Source organism: Mobula birostris, chromosome 8, assembly GCF_030028105.1.
Source record: "Mobula birostris isolate sMobBir1 chromosome 8, sMobBir1.hap1, whole genome shotgun sequence".
Taxonomy (NCBI): Eukaryota; Metazoa; Chordata; class Chondrichthyes; order Myliobatiformes; family Myliobatidae; genus Mobula; species Mobula birostris.
The window spans coordinates 142,578,309-142,595,288 of NC_092377.1; the positions used below are offsets into that span (position 1 = coordinate 142,578,309).

The 16,980-nt window shown below is 40.9% G+C and overlaps 1 protein-coding gene across 1 annotated transcript in view; it reads left to right on the forward strand.

Annotated features, from left to right (window-relative positions):
* The window catches only part of LOC140202077 (scavenger receptor cysteine-rich domain-containing protein DMBT1-like), a 197,903-nt gene that overhangs the window by 127,983 nt on the left and 52,940 nt on the right, over positions 1-16,980 (forward strand). The window contains exons 13-18 of the mRNA XM_072266938.1: positions 3,486-3,677; positions 5,448-5,765; positions 5,853-5,927; positions 6,016-6,327; positions 9,917-10,083; positions 16,750-16,867. Of these exons, the coding sequence (XP_072123039.1) occupies positions 3,486-3,677; positions 5,448-5,765; positions 5,853-5,927; positions 6,016-6,327; positions 9,917-10,083; positions 16,750-16,867 (1,182 nt within the window). The remainder of the gene's footprint in view (positions 1-3,485; positions 3,678-5,447; positions 5,766-5,852; positions 5,928-6,015; positions 6,328-9,916; positions 10,084-16,749; positions 16,868-16,980) is intronic.

Here is a 16,980-nt window from a genome sequence, read left to right on the forward strand (position 1 = left end):
ACATTCAGATCACTAGACGAACGCCTTAACCACTTGGCCATGCGCCAACACCCTAATCATATTATACCTATTATAGTAGCAGATATTTTCCCCAATATTAATCCTATTTATGACAGATGTAATATTGAGGTGGCCACTTTAACGCATATGTTTTGGTCTTGTATAAAGCTAGACAACTTTTGCAGAGATGTTTTTAAAATACTATGAAAAGTCTTGGATCTGGTTTTACAACCTAATTTACTTACGGCAATTTTTGGGATTATCCCATTGGAAGCAAGAAAAATTCCTGTTTCCGCTCAACGTATGACAACCTTTTCGACTTTATTGGCTAGGAGAGCTACTTTATTGAAGTGGAAGATTCTAATCCACGTACTGTCTTGTTTTTGGCTTTCCTCCATTATGTCCTGTTTAAGTTTAGAGAAAATAGGATGTCGGACATTTGATACATCCTTTAAATTTGAGCAGATATGGCGACCTTTTATTCTGTGTTTTCATTTGATCTGATTTATTACTCTTCCAATTATTTTTTTTCAAAGTTTTAGATTTGATCAGAAAGTCTTTCCCTTCTTGGCTGTATCCTCCGAATGGACTGCCCTGTCCCTCCCCCCTCTTTCTTTTCTTTTTTACTAGTGCTGTGTTTTTTCCCTTTTCATTTTAAATTCAGTTTTTCCCTCTCTTTATGTATTGATAAGAGAATTAGTTGTCCTTTTTTATTATATATTGCATATTTGCTTATTACTATGTATAATTATGATAATATCTATTTCATCTTTTGTTTATATTGTTGCTGATATATATATTTGAGATAATTCTCCCCTTGTCTGTATATATGTTTTCTCTAAATCAATAAAAAGATTAATAAAGAAGGAAAGGAACATATCTGCGGGAACCTGCCTCAGCACCTCCACGGCGTAATCCAGCAAAAGGACGGTGAAGCCTGGCTGGATTTCAATACTCATCAGGGCTCGTGGGCATCGACGGGCTCTGGCAGACAGGCGATGAGATAAGACATTGATGATACCTGATTTGCAGTATTATGCCCAGATGTGGTCACCTACTTCAGGAAATACATTAACAAGGCTTGAAAAGTGCACGGAAAATTTAAAGTAACTTTGCCTTGACTTGAGGTGTTTTCGGATAAAGTTGAAAGGATTAGGATGTCAGTCTCTGGCGCATACGAGAATCAGGAGAGATGTTACAGAGGAAAACGATTATAAGGGGGAAAGATAGAGTAAATACAAGCACTTCCATCCCTCCGATCCCGCCCCCGCCCCAATGAAGTCATAGGTTGAAGTTAAAAGACCAAGTATTTAATCGGACTCTGAGGGGTATTATCTTCATTCAAAAGGTGCTGGGCGTGTTGAAAAAATAATGTAGTGAAATTTGGATACATACCTGCATGGGAGGAATATGGCGGGCTATGATCCGAATGCAGATAGATGTCACTGAGGAGAATAATACTTAGGCAAGAAAAGCCTCTATCTGTGCTGTGTAATGACTCTTCGACTGTATTATTGATTGGGCAGAGTATGCAAATCATGTCAGATTACTGAGGGCGCCGACATGTTCGTTTCTCGAGGAGCAACAACAACAGCGACAAATAAAGCTACCCTTTTGTGTAATGTTGATTCTGTAAAGTTTGACTATTTGAACCAGTGACTGAAATTGCAATTGTGTAAAACTTACACTTCAACTTGTTCCTCGTAACGGTGGACTAATTCTGTACAGTATCCCTTCTCGCGATTAGTTCGATAAGAATCTGTACTTACTGTCCGGAAAGTCTGAAGCTTTCCTAGAGAAGTTCGATCAGACTTCATATATCTTCTGAGCGAATATTATTGCTATCCAGGGATGAGTGCTTTGGAGCTTCTCTTGTTGTATCTGTAACAATGATTTTTTTTTTTTGTGGGATGGGGTTGCCAACCATCCTACATTCGGTTCAGGGGTTGGGTCTTCCCATGGCAGGGTAACATGTGCTCGACTAGAGCGAAAATATGCTACCCACCGAGAGCCCAGTCGGCAAGCTGCAAAGTAAATACTGAAATTGAAACCGTTACTAATGTTCATCGGAAACAAACCAACGGGCAGGCAATGCACACGGTGACATAATCCGTACGAACACAGGCGTTATTGTTATTTGGTTACATCTTAACAAAAATAACAAAAGCAACAACAACATCATTAAATGTTTTGTTAACTTTTGACATTGCCCAGTCTAAATATGAACTGAACTGACGACAAAACAGATGGAGAGTAAGCTTTACGCTTAAAACAGATATTCACAACACTTTCCATAAAGATTAATTCTGCTCAGTGTTTCCAACACCAGCTTGGTGAAGTTTCAATGTAACAGCCTGGAACGTTTGAGATTTTCATAGAAGGTGAACACAATTGTGTGCACGAGTAGTTGGGAAAGAAAATTATAATTAAACGTAGTTCCCGTTGCAAATAAATAATGAATCAGAGGAAGTGACAGACGAAGTAGTTGTGTTGTATCTATTCATCAAGGAGCGGCATTCACTTCCCAGTCCTTTTCTCCAGAAGTGTATGCCGCAAGTTGGCTTATGACAATCGTACATGCATCTTGGAACATCCAGTATCCACATGTTGCTGTCGATCTGCTGTTTGATGTGAATTCCGTTTATTGACAATGTCACCAAATTGTTTTCGTATATTAGTAGATTTTAAACCAAAATATTATCTGTACGATCAACGAAAGGCTCAATTATCTTCGCCGGTATAAACATACAGAAGAGAATGGCACATCAGGATCTACAAAAGAATATCGTTCCATTTTCAAGCTGCTTTAGACGAAACGTGTTATGACTGAGAATTTGAAATATATAGTGAGGTGCAAGTGCATGTAGATCAGTTTCTTAGTAATTGCTGGCAATAAAGCCAAGTGGATCACGTTGGCCTGAAAGTTATTGTAATGCGACAGCTGGAGGCTTTCAACTCGAGAGACAGTGGTTAGATACTCATTTCTCTACGATCTGGTCCACTTATCTTACCACTGCCGTAGGAGGTGATCACATCCTGCAAACTGCAGGGAATCACTTCGAGGAGACATCTAGGCTACAAACAGTGAACATCTCCTGGTAAAGTTGTGCAATTCCCGCAGACCAGTGCGGTCAATGCTTGACACCGTGATTGATGTATGGTCTTGAATACAATGTCTTGGCCAAAGAAAACCGTACCTAGCAAATCCCATGCCCATCTGTTTCTGGAATGTGGTGTGCGAGAACCCGTGTCCAGCATAAACAAATGACGGAGCTTCCACCTTTGCATAAAACTCAAAAACACGCTGTATGAGATACCGAAGTTTTCGGGCTTTTTATGTGTTCTTCTTAGATTTCATTCTTTCGGTGATATCATTGCATAATTATTTTCAAAATTGTATTTCAGAAGAACTTGCAGAAATGCGAACGAGTTGACTTGTTCAATTTTTAATGGAATGAATAATCTCATATATTTCTGTTCAACAGGGCACTTGCAACTAAGGCTGTCCGGAAGTGAAGATGCATGTGCTGGAAGACTGGAATTTTATTACAACGGATCCTGGGGAACAGTCTGTGATGACTCCTGGGATCTAGTTGATGCTAATGTTGTCTGTAGGCAACTGGGCTGTGGATATGCTTTGGAAGAAAAATATGTTGATTACTGTGGACAAAGCACTGGTGAGGTTTGGTTGGATGAAGTGAGATGTTCGGGTAATGAATCACATCTCTGGAAATGTCCTTCAGCTCTGTGGGGCCAGCATGACTGCAGCCATAAAGAAGATGTGACAGTAAGGTGTTCTGGTAAGGGTACTTCCATTGTGCTGATCCTCCGTAGTACGGTATACGAATCTTCCGTTCTGAGATGTCAGAATCGTTTTATGGTACCCAGTAGAATTATTGGCAATGGATTGTTTGTGTAATATTTTCTCTCTGCATTTTGGATCTAAATAATGAGCATTTTGGATGTGAGTACCTTCGTCACGACTGCAAAAGATGAAAGACAATCAAAAACCAAATGCAACAGAAGCTTGAGAAACAATTCTTTAATCTTCTTCTAAATCTCATTTATTCTTCAAGTTTTGAGAGATAAGAAGATAGAGGGGTGAATGTGTAGAACAATGAAAACCTTACTGGCAGCGTGAAAACGTATTAATCAATCTGATAGTTAGAGCAGCCAGATCGACTTATGACATGTTCTATTACCTGATGTATTCCTTATAGCAAGAATTTGGGCTATTTACTCTCGGCCAGTGTATTTTATGATGTAGAATGCTGTATTATACTTTTGAGGCCCAACAAAGTAAGTGACCACTTAGCCTCCAAAGTATGTCCTGGAATGTGGAAAGAGACTGGCACAGCCTATGGAAACCAAGTGTTCACGAGGAGAAATTAAGAACTCCTTACTGGTAGCGACAGTATTGATCCCGGATGTCCGTCCATAAAATGGCGTCACGCTAACGGCTGCGCTACTGAAAGAAAAACGAAGAAAAAAATGACAAACTGAAAAATCTTGTTCTTTTGCAGATAAATAGCTAAGACATAACACGACATCGATTCTTGAAGAATAAATGACATTTAGAAGAAGACAAAGCATTATTTCTCAAGCTTCTGTTGCATTTGACTTTTTCAATGAGAGGACGGGACGGGAAGGAAGAAACGAACAGGAACTGATCAGAAATATTACTTAATAAGGAACCAAAAGCTCATCTGAGTAACAGTTTTGCGAATTGAACGCAGATGATGATTAGAACAATCAAGCCGCTAAGGGGACTAAATTATAAACACGGACAATAATATTTGCAAGATAGATAGAATCGAAGAAGTGCAGGAGAATTTTGCTAAGACTTTGAAGACCGAGTTCTGTACACAGGGAAGAATATAGACCCATCTAAAGCAGTTGCATCAAAAAGCGACCTGGAATTTGACTGGTGGGCTCTGAATAATGGACAGTTGATACACGGAGGGACATATTCCTTCGAAAAGCTGAAAGATTGATCGTTACTTATAAAATTTTGAAGAGACTTTTATCCTTTATTTCCGTCAATTTACTTCCTTCAGCTCTCCACACTGTCCTCATCATACTCAGACAAAAGTAAAACAAAATGTTATTTTTCATCTCCACCAAAACAATGCCCAGACTCAGTGCATGATCCTTCGCAGTTCCCGTGAAATCCAATACAATTCAGCCAAAAGGACGACATTTCATAGAAACATAGAAACATTCTACATTTTACATTCCGTAAATCGATAGAATACCTATTTATTTTATTTCTAATTTGATTATCCTTCCACACGTTACCGTCCCTGATGTATTTCAAGTGATTTATATTTTTATGTATTGCAGATATCTATCACTTGCGTTTTTTTTTCTGTTTTACAAAAACAACTTAAGTTTGTTGCTGTATGAAAACATTATGACGACCTTTGCATTAACTGCTTTGTTTTCAGAACACAAAGAAATGTGCCTGATGAGCGGAGGTCGGCGATGTGAAGGCTGGGTGGAAGTGAGGTACAATGGGACGCGGGGAACAGTTTGTTCCAGGACACTGGATGAAAAGGCTGGGAACGTGATTTGTAAACAAATGAAATGCGGACCCATGGTATCTGTTAAATTTAACTACCAGTCAGAAAGAAAGGGATTTGGTCCAATATTGCTGGAGGAGATAATATGTTCTTCGTACGAGTCGACCCTTTGGCAGTGTCATGTTGACCCGTGGGGGAAACACAGCTGTGACGATTGGGAGTATGCAGGGATTGAATGTGAAGGTAACAGAAGATATCTATTACGTGACGATTTGTATTTTAAGCTTAGATGTTAAAAATAAATAGGCATTATTTTTCTCTTCTGACCAGAAGCCAAATTACCGGAGGGTTACTGCGCAATGGTCTGCGATTCACGGAATATACCTGATACTCCCCGGTTAGCAGGTGAACTGTGCTACAAATTACAATATCAGTTTAAATGAGTTCTGAAGTTGTGATTAACACAATGTAAATGTTTTCCGATTCTTTTCAGAATTACGTTTGCGACTTTTTGGCGGCAACAACAACTGTTCAGGAAGGTTGGAGATTCGGTCCAATAATACCTGGGGCACTGTATGTGATGATTCCTGGAACATGGCAGATGCCGATGTAGTCTGCAGGCAATTGGGCTGTGGCTCTGCCCTTTGGACTACGGTGGTGGAAGTAAATAATCAGGGCGTCGGTGATATCTGGATGGATGAAGTGAAATGCAAAGGAACTGAATCTTTTCTGTCCAGTTGTCCTTCCTCTCCACTCAGTCAACATGACTGCGATCACAAGGAAGATGTCTTTGTCTTTTGTTCTGGTAGGTATCTTTGTGCAAATGTTTATGTTACGTTCAACTGATTTGTAGAATTAGGAGCTAGGAACAACTGGAAAAAAATCCAACAAACTCGAAGTTGCTAAGACTTGTCCAATAAATGTCTTTACAGAAATGTCCAGTCGTCCAGCTGGTTCCACCCATTCAGGTATTTGATATTAAAGCGTTATTGATTATTTGAGTTCTAAACTAGGTTTATAACACTGATATCCCTTTGTTACTGTTTATCTATTACAATGGTCGCCCCTGAGTGTTTAAAATATTTACTGTAATCCTTATTGCTTCATCATGAATTTGAACCCGGCTGTGGCAAAATTCTTATAAATAATATCTCCAACTCCAGTCAAATGTTTTGATGGGATGACAGGATTTCGTCACTGGGGTCATTGTCTCATTATTAACCATCCACAAAAGGCCTTGAAAAGGTATTCTTATTGAAACCTTGGAGAATTTTCATACACTTTTGATGAAGGATTGCTGATCCTTGGCAGAGTATTAATAATTTATTCTTAACATGCGCTGCAACCAATATTATCTCTGACTTGGAGAAAAAAGTGCAAGTTTTTCGTTCATTGATATGTCAATGCGGAAGCAATTGCTGTTTTAGTAGTATTGAAGTCATATGGATCTGTTACATATCATGTATTTTGTTTATCATTATGGTAAGTCCAAGCAAGCCCACTACCATATTTCAGACTCTATGGGACAATCCCTCCCTCTGCTACTAGATCCGTGACTTCCCGATCAACAGACTGCAATCTAACCACCGATGTTCCACAACATTTTGCCCTCTGACACCATCCTCCTTCCTGAACATTCAAGGTCTGCCTGACTAGATTCTGCTCTAATTCCATCCACACGCCTGTAGATGATATCATCTTAGCAGGCCATATCAGAGTAACGAGGAGTTAGACTACAGGATGGATAAAGCAAGCTACGTAACATGGTGTATTTTAAAATATCCTTTCCATCAGTGAGCATCTTCCTCTTTACATTAACATTATTGAGAATGTGGAGTGAGAGCTTCAGGTTCCTAGGAGTGAACATCGCCAGTCGTGTATCCTGGTTCTACTATGTGGACGCCACGGCCAAGAAAGATCAGCAAGGCCTCTATTTCCTCAGGAACCTAATTATATTTGCATGCCCGTTGAGCCTTACCAATTTTCACCGAAACACTACAGGAAGTACTCCATCTCGATGCATGTTCTTGGTCTGACAGGTGCTCTACCATGGACTGCAAGAAACTGTAGACGTGTGGTCACAGCTCATCAAATAAGCAAAACCAGCCTCACCTATGTGGATTCTGCCATACCTTCTCACTACTACATATAGTAGGCAGCATAATCAAAGACCCTTCCAACCCAGGCATTCTCTCATCTGTCTGCTCCATCAGACTGAAGATACCAAAGACTGAAAACACGGACAACCAGGCTCTATCTCGCTTGCATAAGACAATTAATAAAATCCCCGGTACAACGCTATGGACGTTTGACACTACATTGTACTTCGTTATGATCTTGTTCTCTACAGTTTATTGTACTGCATTTTATCTGTAGCTGTTACACTTTATTCGGCATTCCATTATTGTATTATTGTGTTCTCCCACACCGTTCAATGATTTGCACTGTATGGAAAATATGTAAGGCACACATTTCAATGTACAGTTTCTTGGTAAATGTGGCAATAATGAACAAATTCCAATACGAATTCCAAAATTTTCATTCTTTGCCAGTGTGCGCTGGCGTTGGAAGAATTGAACATTTGACAGATGCCCTTTCACTTCCTACGAGTTACTATAATTTCATGTTCATGGCAAGTATGGTGTGTGTCTGTCTGTGGTGTACTCAATTACCCACATGCGCAGTTTTGTGTTGCTTCTGGTCGGGTGTCATTTGTGGTGAATCTAGAGCTTACAGGTGTCTTCCGTTTTCACCCGATTCCACACAGCACGGTGAAAAATGTCGTCTTCTTCACAAAGTAACTTATCCTACATAACTGCAGTGCAGTAGTTATGAGTTATGGGAACACAGAGAAAAAGCACGAGTTAGAAATTAAACATGAGTGCTATTCCGGGTATCTTTTTCCTCCTGATAGCATCAGCCCTCCTATATATTTGTGCTTCAAACCTAGCGTCGCTTTCACGAGTGGGTTGCTGGTGATCACTAAAGTCACCGAGTCTTTTTGCAAAGCTTGCTGGTCTCGGGATGTTTTGAAGTACTTGTGAAGAAAGAAGAGTTATAAATCCAGGGTTGTGCAAGAAAGTTTTTTGAGTTTTCTTCAAGCGTGTTTTTCCTGATAGACCATGATTTCATTTGGCCTGGAGAGATTGCAGACGCCTTTGAGAGATAAATATGAAATTGGATGACCGATTTTACTGTTTACTATAATTGGGAGACAAAAAATATGCGGCGTGTTAACGCAGGTAGGGAAAGCTAGTACCACCTTAAACCAACGTTCAACACAGTTTAGCAGCTCAACCTGCCATAACCCCATGATTGCAAACGGTATATTATCAATCCCATGAGCTGAAAAACTCGATTAAGTGAGCAAAAACTGGAAACTCTTCTGGTTCCAATGGCATGCTTTACATTGTAGTTTAATATTGCAATTCCATTACTTTTATGTCTACATTTTGAGTATATCTCTAGCTGCCACACCGTGTGGGGAGGCGGATTGGAATAGGTATGCATAGTAGAAAATCACGAGCAAACTTGGATCAGTGGTCATTTGTTTTCAGGATAAATACCTCTTTTGCAAAAATAACGTGTGTTCCCTCAAGATATTCCCAGGACGTTCTGTGTGCGTATTATTTCTTATTACAGTCGATATTTGCAGCCACTTGTGTTTTTCTCCAACGTCATAATAACCCATATTATTTACCTCTGTTGCTTCCCACTAAGTAGTCGTTATCTTTCTGCAAATCTTATTTTGTGAGTAATTAGGGGTTATGCAGATTTACCTCAGTACTTAAATTTAAATATTATTCTTTGTAAATGTCTGAAACTTAAAATTGTAGTGCCTGTTTTAAATTTATCTAACAAATCTGCGTTTAAGTATTCGTTGTTGTCTGTGTTACTCTTGGAATCGTCCTCGTGGCCGAGCTATTCACATTGCAGACGCTAATAAGAAGGCAGGCAGCAAGAATAGGTAAGATTCAAAAATTGCACTTTATTATTTTTCAGAATAATATTTTATTTATTGGTAAGAGCAATAATGCTCTTTTTCCCAGAAGTCCGTGCTCTTTTTATCGGTTACCATAGAGATGGTGTCCACATCTATGCAGTCATAAGAACCTCGTCATCATTTGCAATGTAATGTATCAATGCGGTCCATCAAAAATGAACAATTATTTTTATATAATCTTGATATGTTTTATATTGAATCTTTCCGATTACACTGTAATTTGCCCATATTTCGACATAAAAATAGTGCTGAAGGAATCTTACAAGTTCTTTTTTTTTACCAACAGTAGTATATATATTTATCTCCTGTTGTTAATTTTAGTAGAGAAGAGTTAATTCTTCAATTAGGAACTTGTAAGTAAACATGATATTCCCAACTCTGACTTCAACAGGCGCCTTGTTACGAGGGGGAAACTCACCTGATATATTTTACCAAGCAATTTTTGAAGAGATTGAGAATACTCCCCGCATCAAGAAGTTGGATTATACAGGAGATTCAGGTGTGTTTTGTAAATTGTCGTTTACTTTTCAGACGATAAACACTTCTTCCATTCATAAGGTATCAGAGATCAACAAATACCAGGAAAAGATAACAAAACATACTTCAAGGTTGAAATTAAAATCCTGAGATCGCTAGTTATGGAAATCCTATGATAACATGTGTGAGTGGGCCAAAGTTATAGGAAGAAATTCAACTTTACCTCATACACTTTTCAGCGAAGAGAGATGGAGTGTGTACGCAGATCTTTTTCGATTAAAATTTCTTTCTGTATTTCTTATTGCACAGTTAGAGCAGTGGGGAGGCCAGGTAAAGATAGTGCAAGGCTCATTTTGTGGGGTTTTGCAAGGTGGAGAGACAACCGGTATCCCCGATGACTCCACCTGCAAGAGGTACAGTTTCCTTCAGACCGTGTTTACAGTTCGAGTTGGAAATGGGTGATTATTCGGAAGGCTAACTGGTTGATCGACAGTACTTATAAAGAGGTTTTAACACCCAAGGTGCAGGAAACAATTGACAGTCTGACTGTCAGCAGTGGACAGTGCAGAGTACCACTGTCGCTGTTCTCATTAACGACGCCTGTACCACTTCGGAGACGGCTGGAGGGATATCCATGCAGAGGACAGCCACAATGGTAAGGCCTTTTTCACTGACTCCGGCTCTGAGACCCGGACAGGCCAGGAAGAGAAGTTGAGAGCTGTAATGATAGGAGCTGTAATCATAGTGTGTCGATGAGAACGGAATTCCCCAATAGCACATTGCATCGCGGGTACCAAGAGTCCAAAGCATTTTTCAGTGGGAGGCTGAGCAGCCAGGCGTCATGGTTCTCGTCAGTACCAATTATATTGGCAGGAAGGGTGATGAGGTCCAACGAAGTGAGTTTCAGGTGTTACATGCTAAGTTGAAGAATATGGCCCCATTGATCATGATCGCAGGACTGCTGCCCGTGGCATGTTCTATTGAGGTCAGAAACAAGAAGATTATACAGGTTGACACGTGGTTCAGGAGACAGTGCAGGAGAGAGGACTTCAGATTTTTGGATCATTGGACTCTCGTCCAGATAAGTTGGGACTTCCACAGAGGAGAAGGGTTGAAAATGAACTAGTGGGTGACTAATACCTTTGTTGGAAGGTTGAATGGTGATGCACGCTGTGGAGGGGCAGCCGGTGGTGTCTGTGATTTAAACTAATGTTGCGGGGAAATGGGAACAGGGGTTAAAAGCAGATTGTGGAGTGCTTGTGGCATCAGTGTTGTCATGCCAACATAAAAAGTCAGGAATCGAAAGTCTGAGCAGGGTGTGACTATTATTCTGAGTTGTATATACTTAATTGCAAGGATCATTGTAGGAAAGGCGTATGAGCTTCGGTCATCGATGAGCACGTGGGATGATTACATTATATCCATCAGTGAGACGCGGTTACAACAGTCACAGTGATAGAAAAATACAGCATATAATATGTCCATTCGTCCCATTGATGTCATGCCGAACTATTTAAACTGTCTAGTCCTATCGACCTGCACCGGATTATAGCTCTCCATACCCATACCTTCCATGTTCAAAAGCAAACTTCTATTAAACATTGAACTCGAACGCACGTGCACCACTTGCCCTGACAGCTCATTCCATGCTCTCACGATCCTCTGATTGAAGACGTTTCCGCTCATATTCCCCTTACATATTTCACATTTCACCCATAAGCCATGACCTCTAGTTGTCGGCCCACCCAACCAACGTGGAAAACCCTGCTTACATTTACCCTCTCTATGCCCCTCATAATATTCTATTGGTCTATCTAATGTCCCCTCAATATTTAACGTCCTAATCTATTCAATCTTTCCTGATAACTCAGGCTTCCGGCCTCGGCAATACCCTTGTAAATATTCTTTGCATCCTTTCAATCTTGATTCCCTCTTTCCTATTGATAGGTGACCACAACTGCACACAATACTCCAATTTATGCCTCAGCAAAGTCTTATGCAACTTCAACATATCAATCCACTTACTGTACTCAGTACTTGGGTTTATGACGGTCAATGTGCCAAATGATATCTTTACGAACGTACCTACCCGTGACGCCACTTTCAGTGAATTATGACCTTGTATTCTCTGATCTCTTTATTCTAACAAAGTTCAACACCTCGCACGTCTGCAGTAAATTCCACCTGCCATTCTTCAGTCCATTTGTCAATTTGGTCCAGATCTCGCTGCAATTTCTGATAAGATTTCTTGCTGTCCACTACACCCGTAAACTTGGTGTTAGCTGCAATTTTGCTGATCCATTTTCATCGGGGTCATTGATATAGATGACAATCAAGACTAGGCCCAGCACCGATCTCATCCGACCATAAGACCATAAGACCTGGGAGCAGAAATAGGTCATTTAGCCCTTCCAGTCTGCTCCGTCATTTAATCATGGCTGACATATGTTTCTGTTCTGCTCAACTCCACTGCCTGACCTTCTTCCCGTAACCTTTGATGCTGTGGCCAGTCAATAACCTATCAGTCTCCGCCTTAAATACGCTCAAAGATCTGGCCTCCACAGCTGACTGTGGTAACAAAATTCACAAATTTACTGTTCTCTGGCTAAAGAAATTTATCCGCATCTCTGATTTAATTGGGCGCTCCTGTATCCTGAGCCTGTGCCCTCTTGTCCTATAAGGTCGCATCATTGGAAACGTCCGTTCTACATCAATTCTGTCCAGGCCTTTCAACATTCGAAAGGATTCATTGCGATCAATCCTCATCCTTCTGAATTCAAGCGACTACAGGCCCAGAGCCATCAAACGTTCCTCATGCGATAACGCTTACATTGCCGGAATCGTCACCGTGAATCTCCTCTGAACTGTCTACTTGTCACAGGCCTTCAGTTGGACAGACAACCATCTACGTCCACTCTCTGTTTTTTCCTGGAACCAGATGTCTAATCCAATTTTATACGTTATCTTGAATACCTTGCGACTGAACAATCTTTAACAACCTCCAATGCAGGACCTTGCCAAAGGCCTTTCCAAAGTCCCTGCAGTCTAGATACACTGCCTTGCATTCATCTATTTTACTGGTAACTTCTTCGAAAATCTCTATCAGTAGATTAGACTTGTCTTACCACGCACGAAGCCATGCTGACTATCCCTAATCTCTCTGTACAAATATTCATATATCCTGTTGCTTAGAATACCTTCCAATTTTTTTCCCACAACTGATGTCATGCTCACTGGCCTTCAGTTTCCCAGTTTTTTTCCCCCAGAGCCTTCCTTGAACAGCAGAACAACATTAGGTATCCTCCAATCCGGTGCGTCACCTGTCAACTTATATATTAGTGCTAGTGATCCTGCCATATCTGCACTTGCCCCCACCCTAATTTGGCTCAAGGCAGCAAACAAACCCTCCTCTCTAATGTGTATATAGTTCCTGAAGTCGATGAAGCTTTTCCTCACATCTATAGACTCTGTGTCAGTCTCCCATGCAAACACAGATTGAAAAAAGAAGCTTAATTTACAATCACCCAGATCTGTTTTGGCTCTACGCATGGATTACCAATCTTATATTCAAAGGATAATTTTGTCCGTTGCAATGCTTTTGTTCTCAACAAAACTGTTCAAACTCTTAGGATGCTGCTTCACTTTGTCGGTTTGGGTGAACTCATGCCTTCTTTTAGCCATTCTGCTTTCTTTCTGAAGTGCTTTCTTGCATTTTATATACACCATAGGTACTTAATTTGTTTGTATCTGCGTACACCTGCGATACACCAATTTTTTTTTCCTTAACCTGGGCCTCAATATCTCTGGAAAACGTAGTTTCCCTCATCCTTTTATTCCGATATGCACATACACACTTTCTAATCTCAAAATTTCACTTTTGAAAGTCTTCCACTTACAAACTACACGTTTCACAATCCATACTTGCTAGGTCCTTTCTGATACACAGGCCTCTTTCAACTGCCCTGTTTGTTCCTCTATTAACAGATCGAGGGTCGCACATTCTATCGCTGGAATTGAAAAAATACGCTTTTCTGAACACAATTGGCAAATTCTATCTCCTCTTGTTCTTTTACAGTATGGGAATCCTAGTCAATCAGTGGAGAGTTAAAATCACCTACTCTAGCTAAACTTAGATTTCTTGCAGCACTCTGCGATGTCTCTACAAACTTGTTTCTCTTCATTCTGCAGACTTTCGAGTAGTCTGTAATATAATCACATTAACGTGGTCATGTCTTTATTATTTCTCAGTTCCAACAATAACGCCTCACTAGACCAGTTGTCCAATCTGTCATGACTCAGTACTACCGTGGCATTTTCCCTGACAAGTAACTCCACCCCACACCCCCGCTCTGACGCGTCTGAAATAATGGAACCACAGCCCTGCCCCATTGAACCAAGTCTCACCATTGGCTACAATAGCATAATACCATGTGTTGATCCATGTCGTGAGCTCATCTGCATCTCATACGATACTTTTTGCATTGAAGAATACGCAACTGAGGGCATTAGCCACACCATGCTCAACCTCGTTTCCTGTCTTTGTCGACTATCATAACAATATCTGTCTCCAGAATCTCTGTGTTTTGGTACTCTGGTTCCCATCCACGTGCAACACTGTCTTAACTCCCCTTCCCATCACCCCACCCCAACGTGCATCGAAAGCAAACCTTCCCGCTAGGTTACTTGTCCCTCTCCAGTTAAGCGGCAAGCAGACTTGTCCGGACATTCACACCGTTCCTAGACAACGGTCCAATAATCCAAAATTCTGACCACCTCACTCCTACGTCAACTCCTTAGCCACGTGTTAATCTGTGTGATACTCCTATTTCTACTAGCATGTGGCACGAGTAGCAATCCAATGATTACAAACCTGGATGCCCCGGCCTTTAAAGTAACACCTACTACCCTGAGCTCACCTTGGCGAACCTCGACCCTCTACCAATCTACGTCTTTGTTACTTACACAGATCACGACCTCTGTCTGTTCACCCTCTCACTTAAAAATACCGAGGACTCAGTCTGAAATCCGAGAGGCAAGATTACATCTGGCAATCTCGTTCTCATCCTCAGACTCTCCTGCTCTTATCACAACAGCTCTCCACTTCTTCCCCATTCCCTTCTGAGTCACAGAGCAAGACTCAATGCCAGAGACCTGGCCACTGTCAGTTTCCTCTTCTAGGCCATCTCCAGTAACAGCAACCCACGTGGCGTACCTGCTGTTGAGGGGGATGTCCACAGATGTAGTCTGCACTGGCTGTTTAACTGTGCCCTGCACCTTGGGTGTAACTATCCCTCTATATATCCCATTTATAAGCTCCTCATTGTACCGAATAATACAAAGTTCATACAGATCCAGCTCGAAAGACTAAACGCGGTGCGTTCGAAGATGCATCTGGATGCATTTCTTGCTGGTGTAGTTGTGAGGGATACTGGAGTATCCATCCTTATCTAACTGAGCAAAAATAAAGATGGAAAAAAAATACATAGACTGTGGGGAAAAGAAAATCTGCCTACAGCTTGTCGCTTTCTCTCACTCAATCCTCTCCTTGCTGATGCCTTAAAAAACTGAAGCATCAAAATCCACACTGTATTACTGCTCTCTACAACGATGGCTGCTCCACTTACCCCTGGTGTACTGGACAGCGAGGTTCTTTGTCAAAGCTTGTAGCAGTTCCTGAGCAGAAGAAAAAAATTGGCTGTAAATGGAGTACGGAATTTTTTTACAGACACGTGTGAGGTGTTGCACATGGTAGGACTTACACCGTGAGCAGTGGATTACCGAACAGTGCTGTAGAGCAAAGGAATCTCGGAAACCAGATACAGTATTCCTTGATAGATGCGTCAATAGTAGATAGGGTCATAAAGAAACCTTCTGGCACGTTGGGATTCATAAGTCAATGCACTAAGTACAGGAGTTGGAATGTTGTGTTGAAGCTGTGGAAGACGTTGTTGAGGACTAAATTGAGTATTATGTGCAACTTTCGTCACTTACCATCGAGAAAGATACCAAAAAGTTTGAAGGAGTGCACAAAGCTTATCCGGATTTTGCAGAACTTGGGGTACAGGGAAAGGCTGCACCTCCACAGCACTCTATGACATGATAACAGCGTAGCATATGTGACAATGCTGTCACTGAGATGATGAAGCGTTTATGAATTTTGTTCTGAAGGTAAAATTAAACTTTCTATCACCTATCTTTTTCATTGACTTCCAGACTCTGGTTCCATTAATTCCATGAATCAAATCGACTATTACACCAGTGACCCGTTTACCGGCACCGTTCATGGGCCAGAATGTAATGAAGGAAACCCCTGTGTCTGTGGTTGGTGCATGTTTTGTGTTGTGATTCTGTTTTTATTTTCGACTTATAACTCATGCTGGCCGCGAATATAAACTGAATAAGGAAGGTGTACGCGCATGTACGACGTACACTGATCAGACTTATGTGACTGATTTGCGTTAATTCATTCATGCGATAATATATTGTGTAGGAGTGAGGTGTGTAATTGAACGAAATGCCATTTCTTTTTTCATTGCGTTTTGCTCATTTCGTCGTGGGGGCTTTGAAAGATAATTAGTGCGCGGTGTTCGTGCAGAATAAGCTGGTCATAACCAGGGCACAGATAAACATCGGTCTTCCATCGAAATGCCTATCACACAAAGAACAAATAGAATATCTCTCATTCAGCAGAGTGCACTGTACAACGTATGCTTACAGGATAACAATTTGATTTATACTTTCTCCTAGACGTGGCTTCAAGCGAATATGGCGGCGCTGGAAGTGAGCTCATTGATTCACTTGATGCTCCAGTTCTGTCGACAATCTCTGATGTTCACAGTTGCTCAAGATGACCACGAAAGTGAAGGTGAATGCAGACTCCTTCATTATGCGTAGTAACCGACACTCGGGGTAGCAAATCATTAAGCGGGTTATGATTTCGAAGAGCACAATGTTTAATTTGTATTTCTTAAAGATACG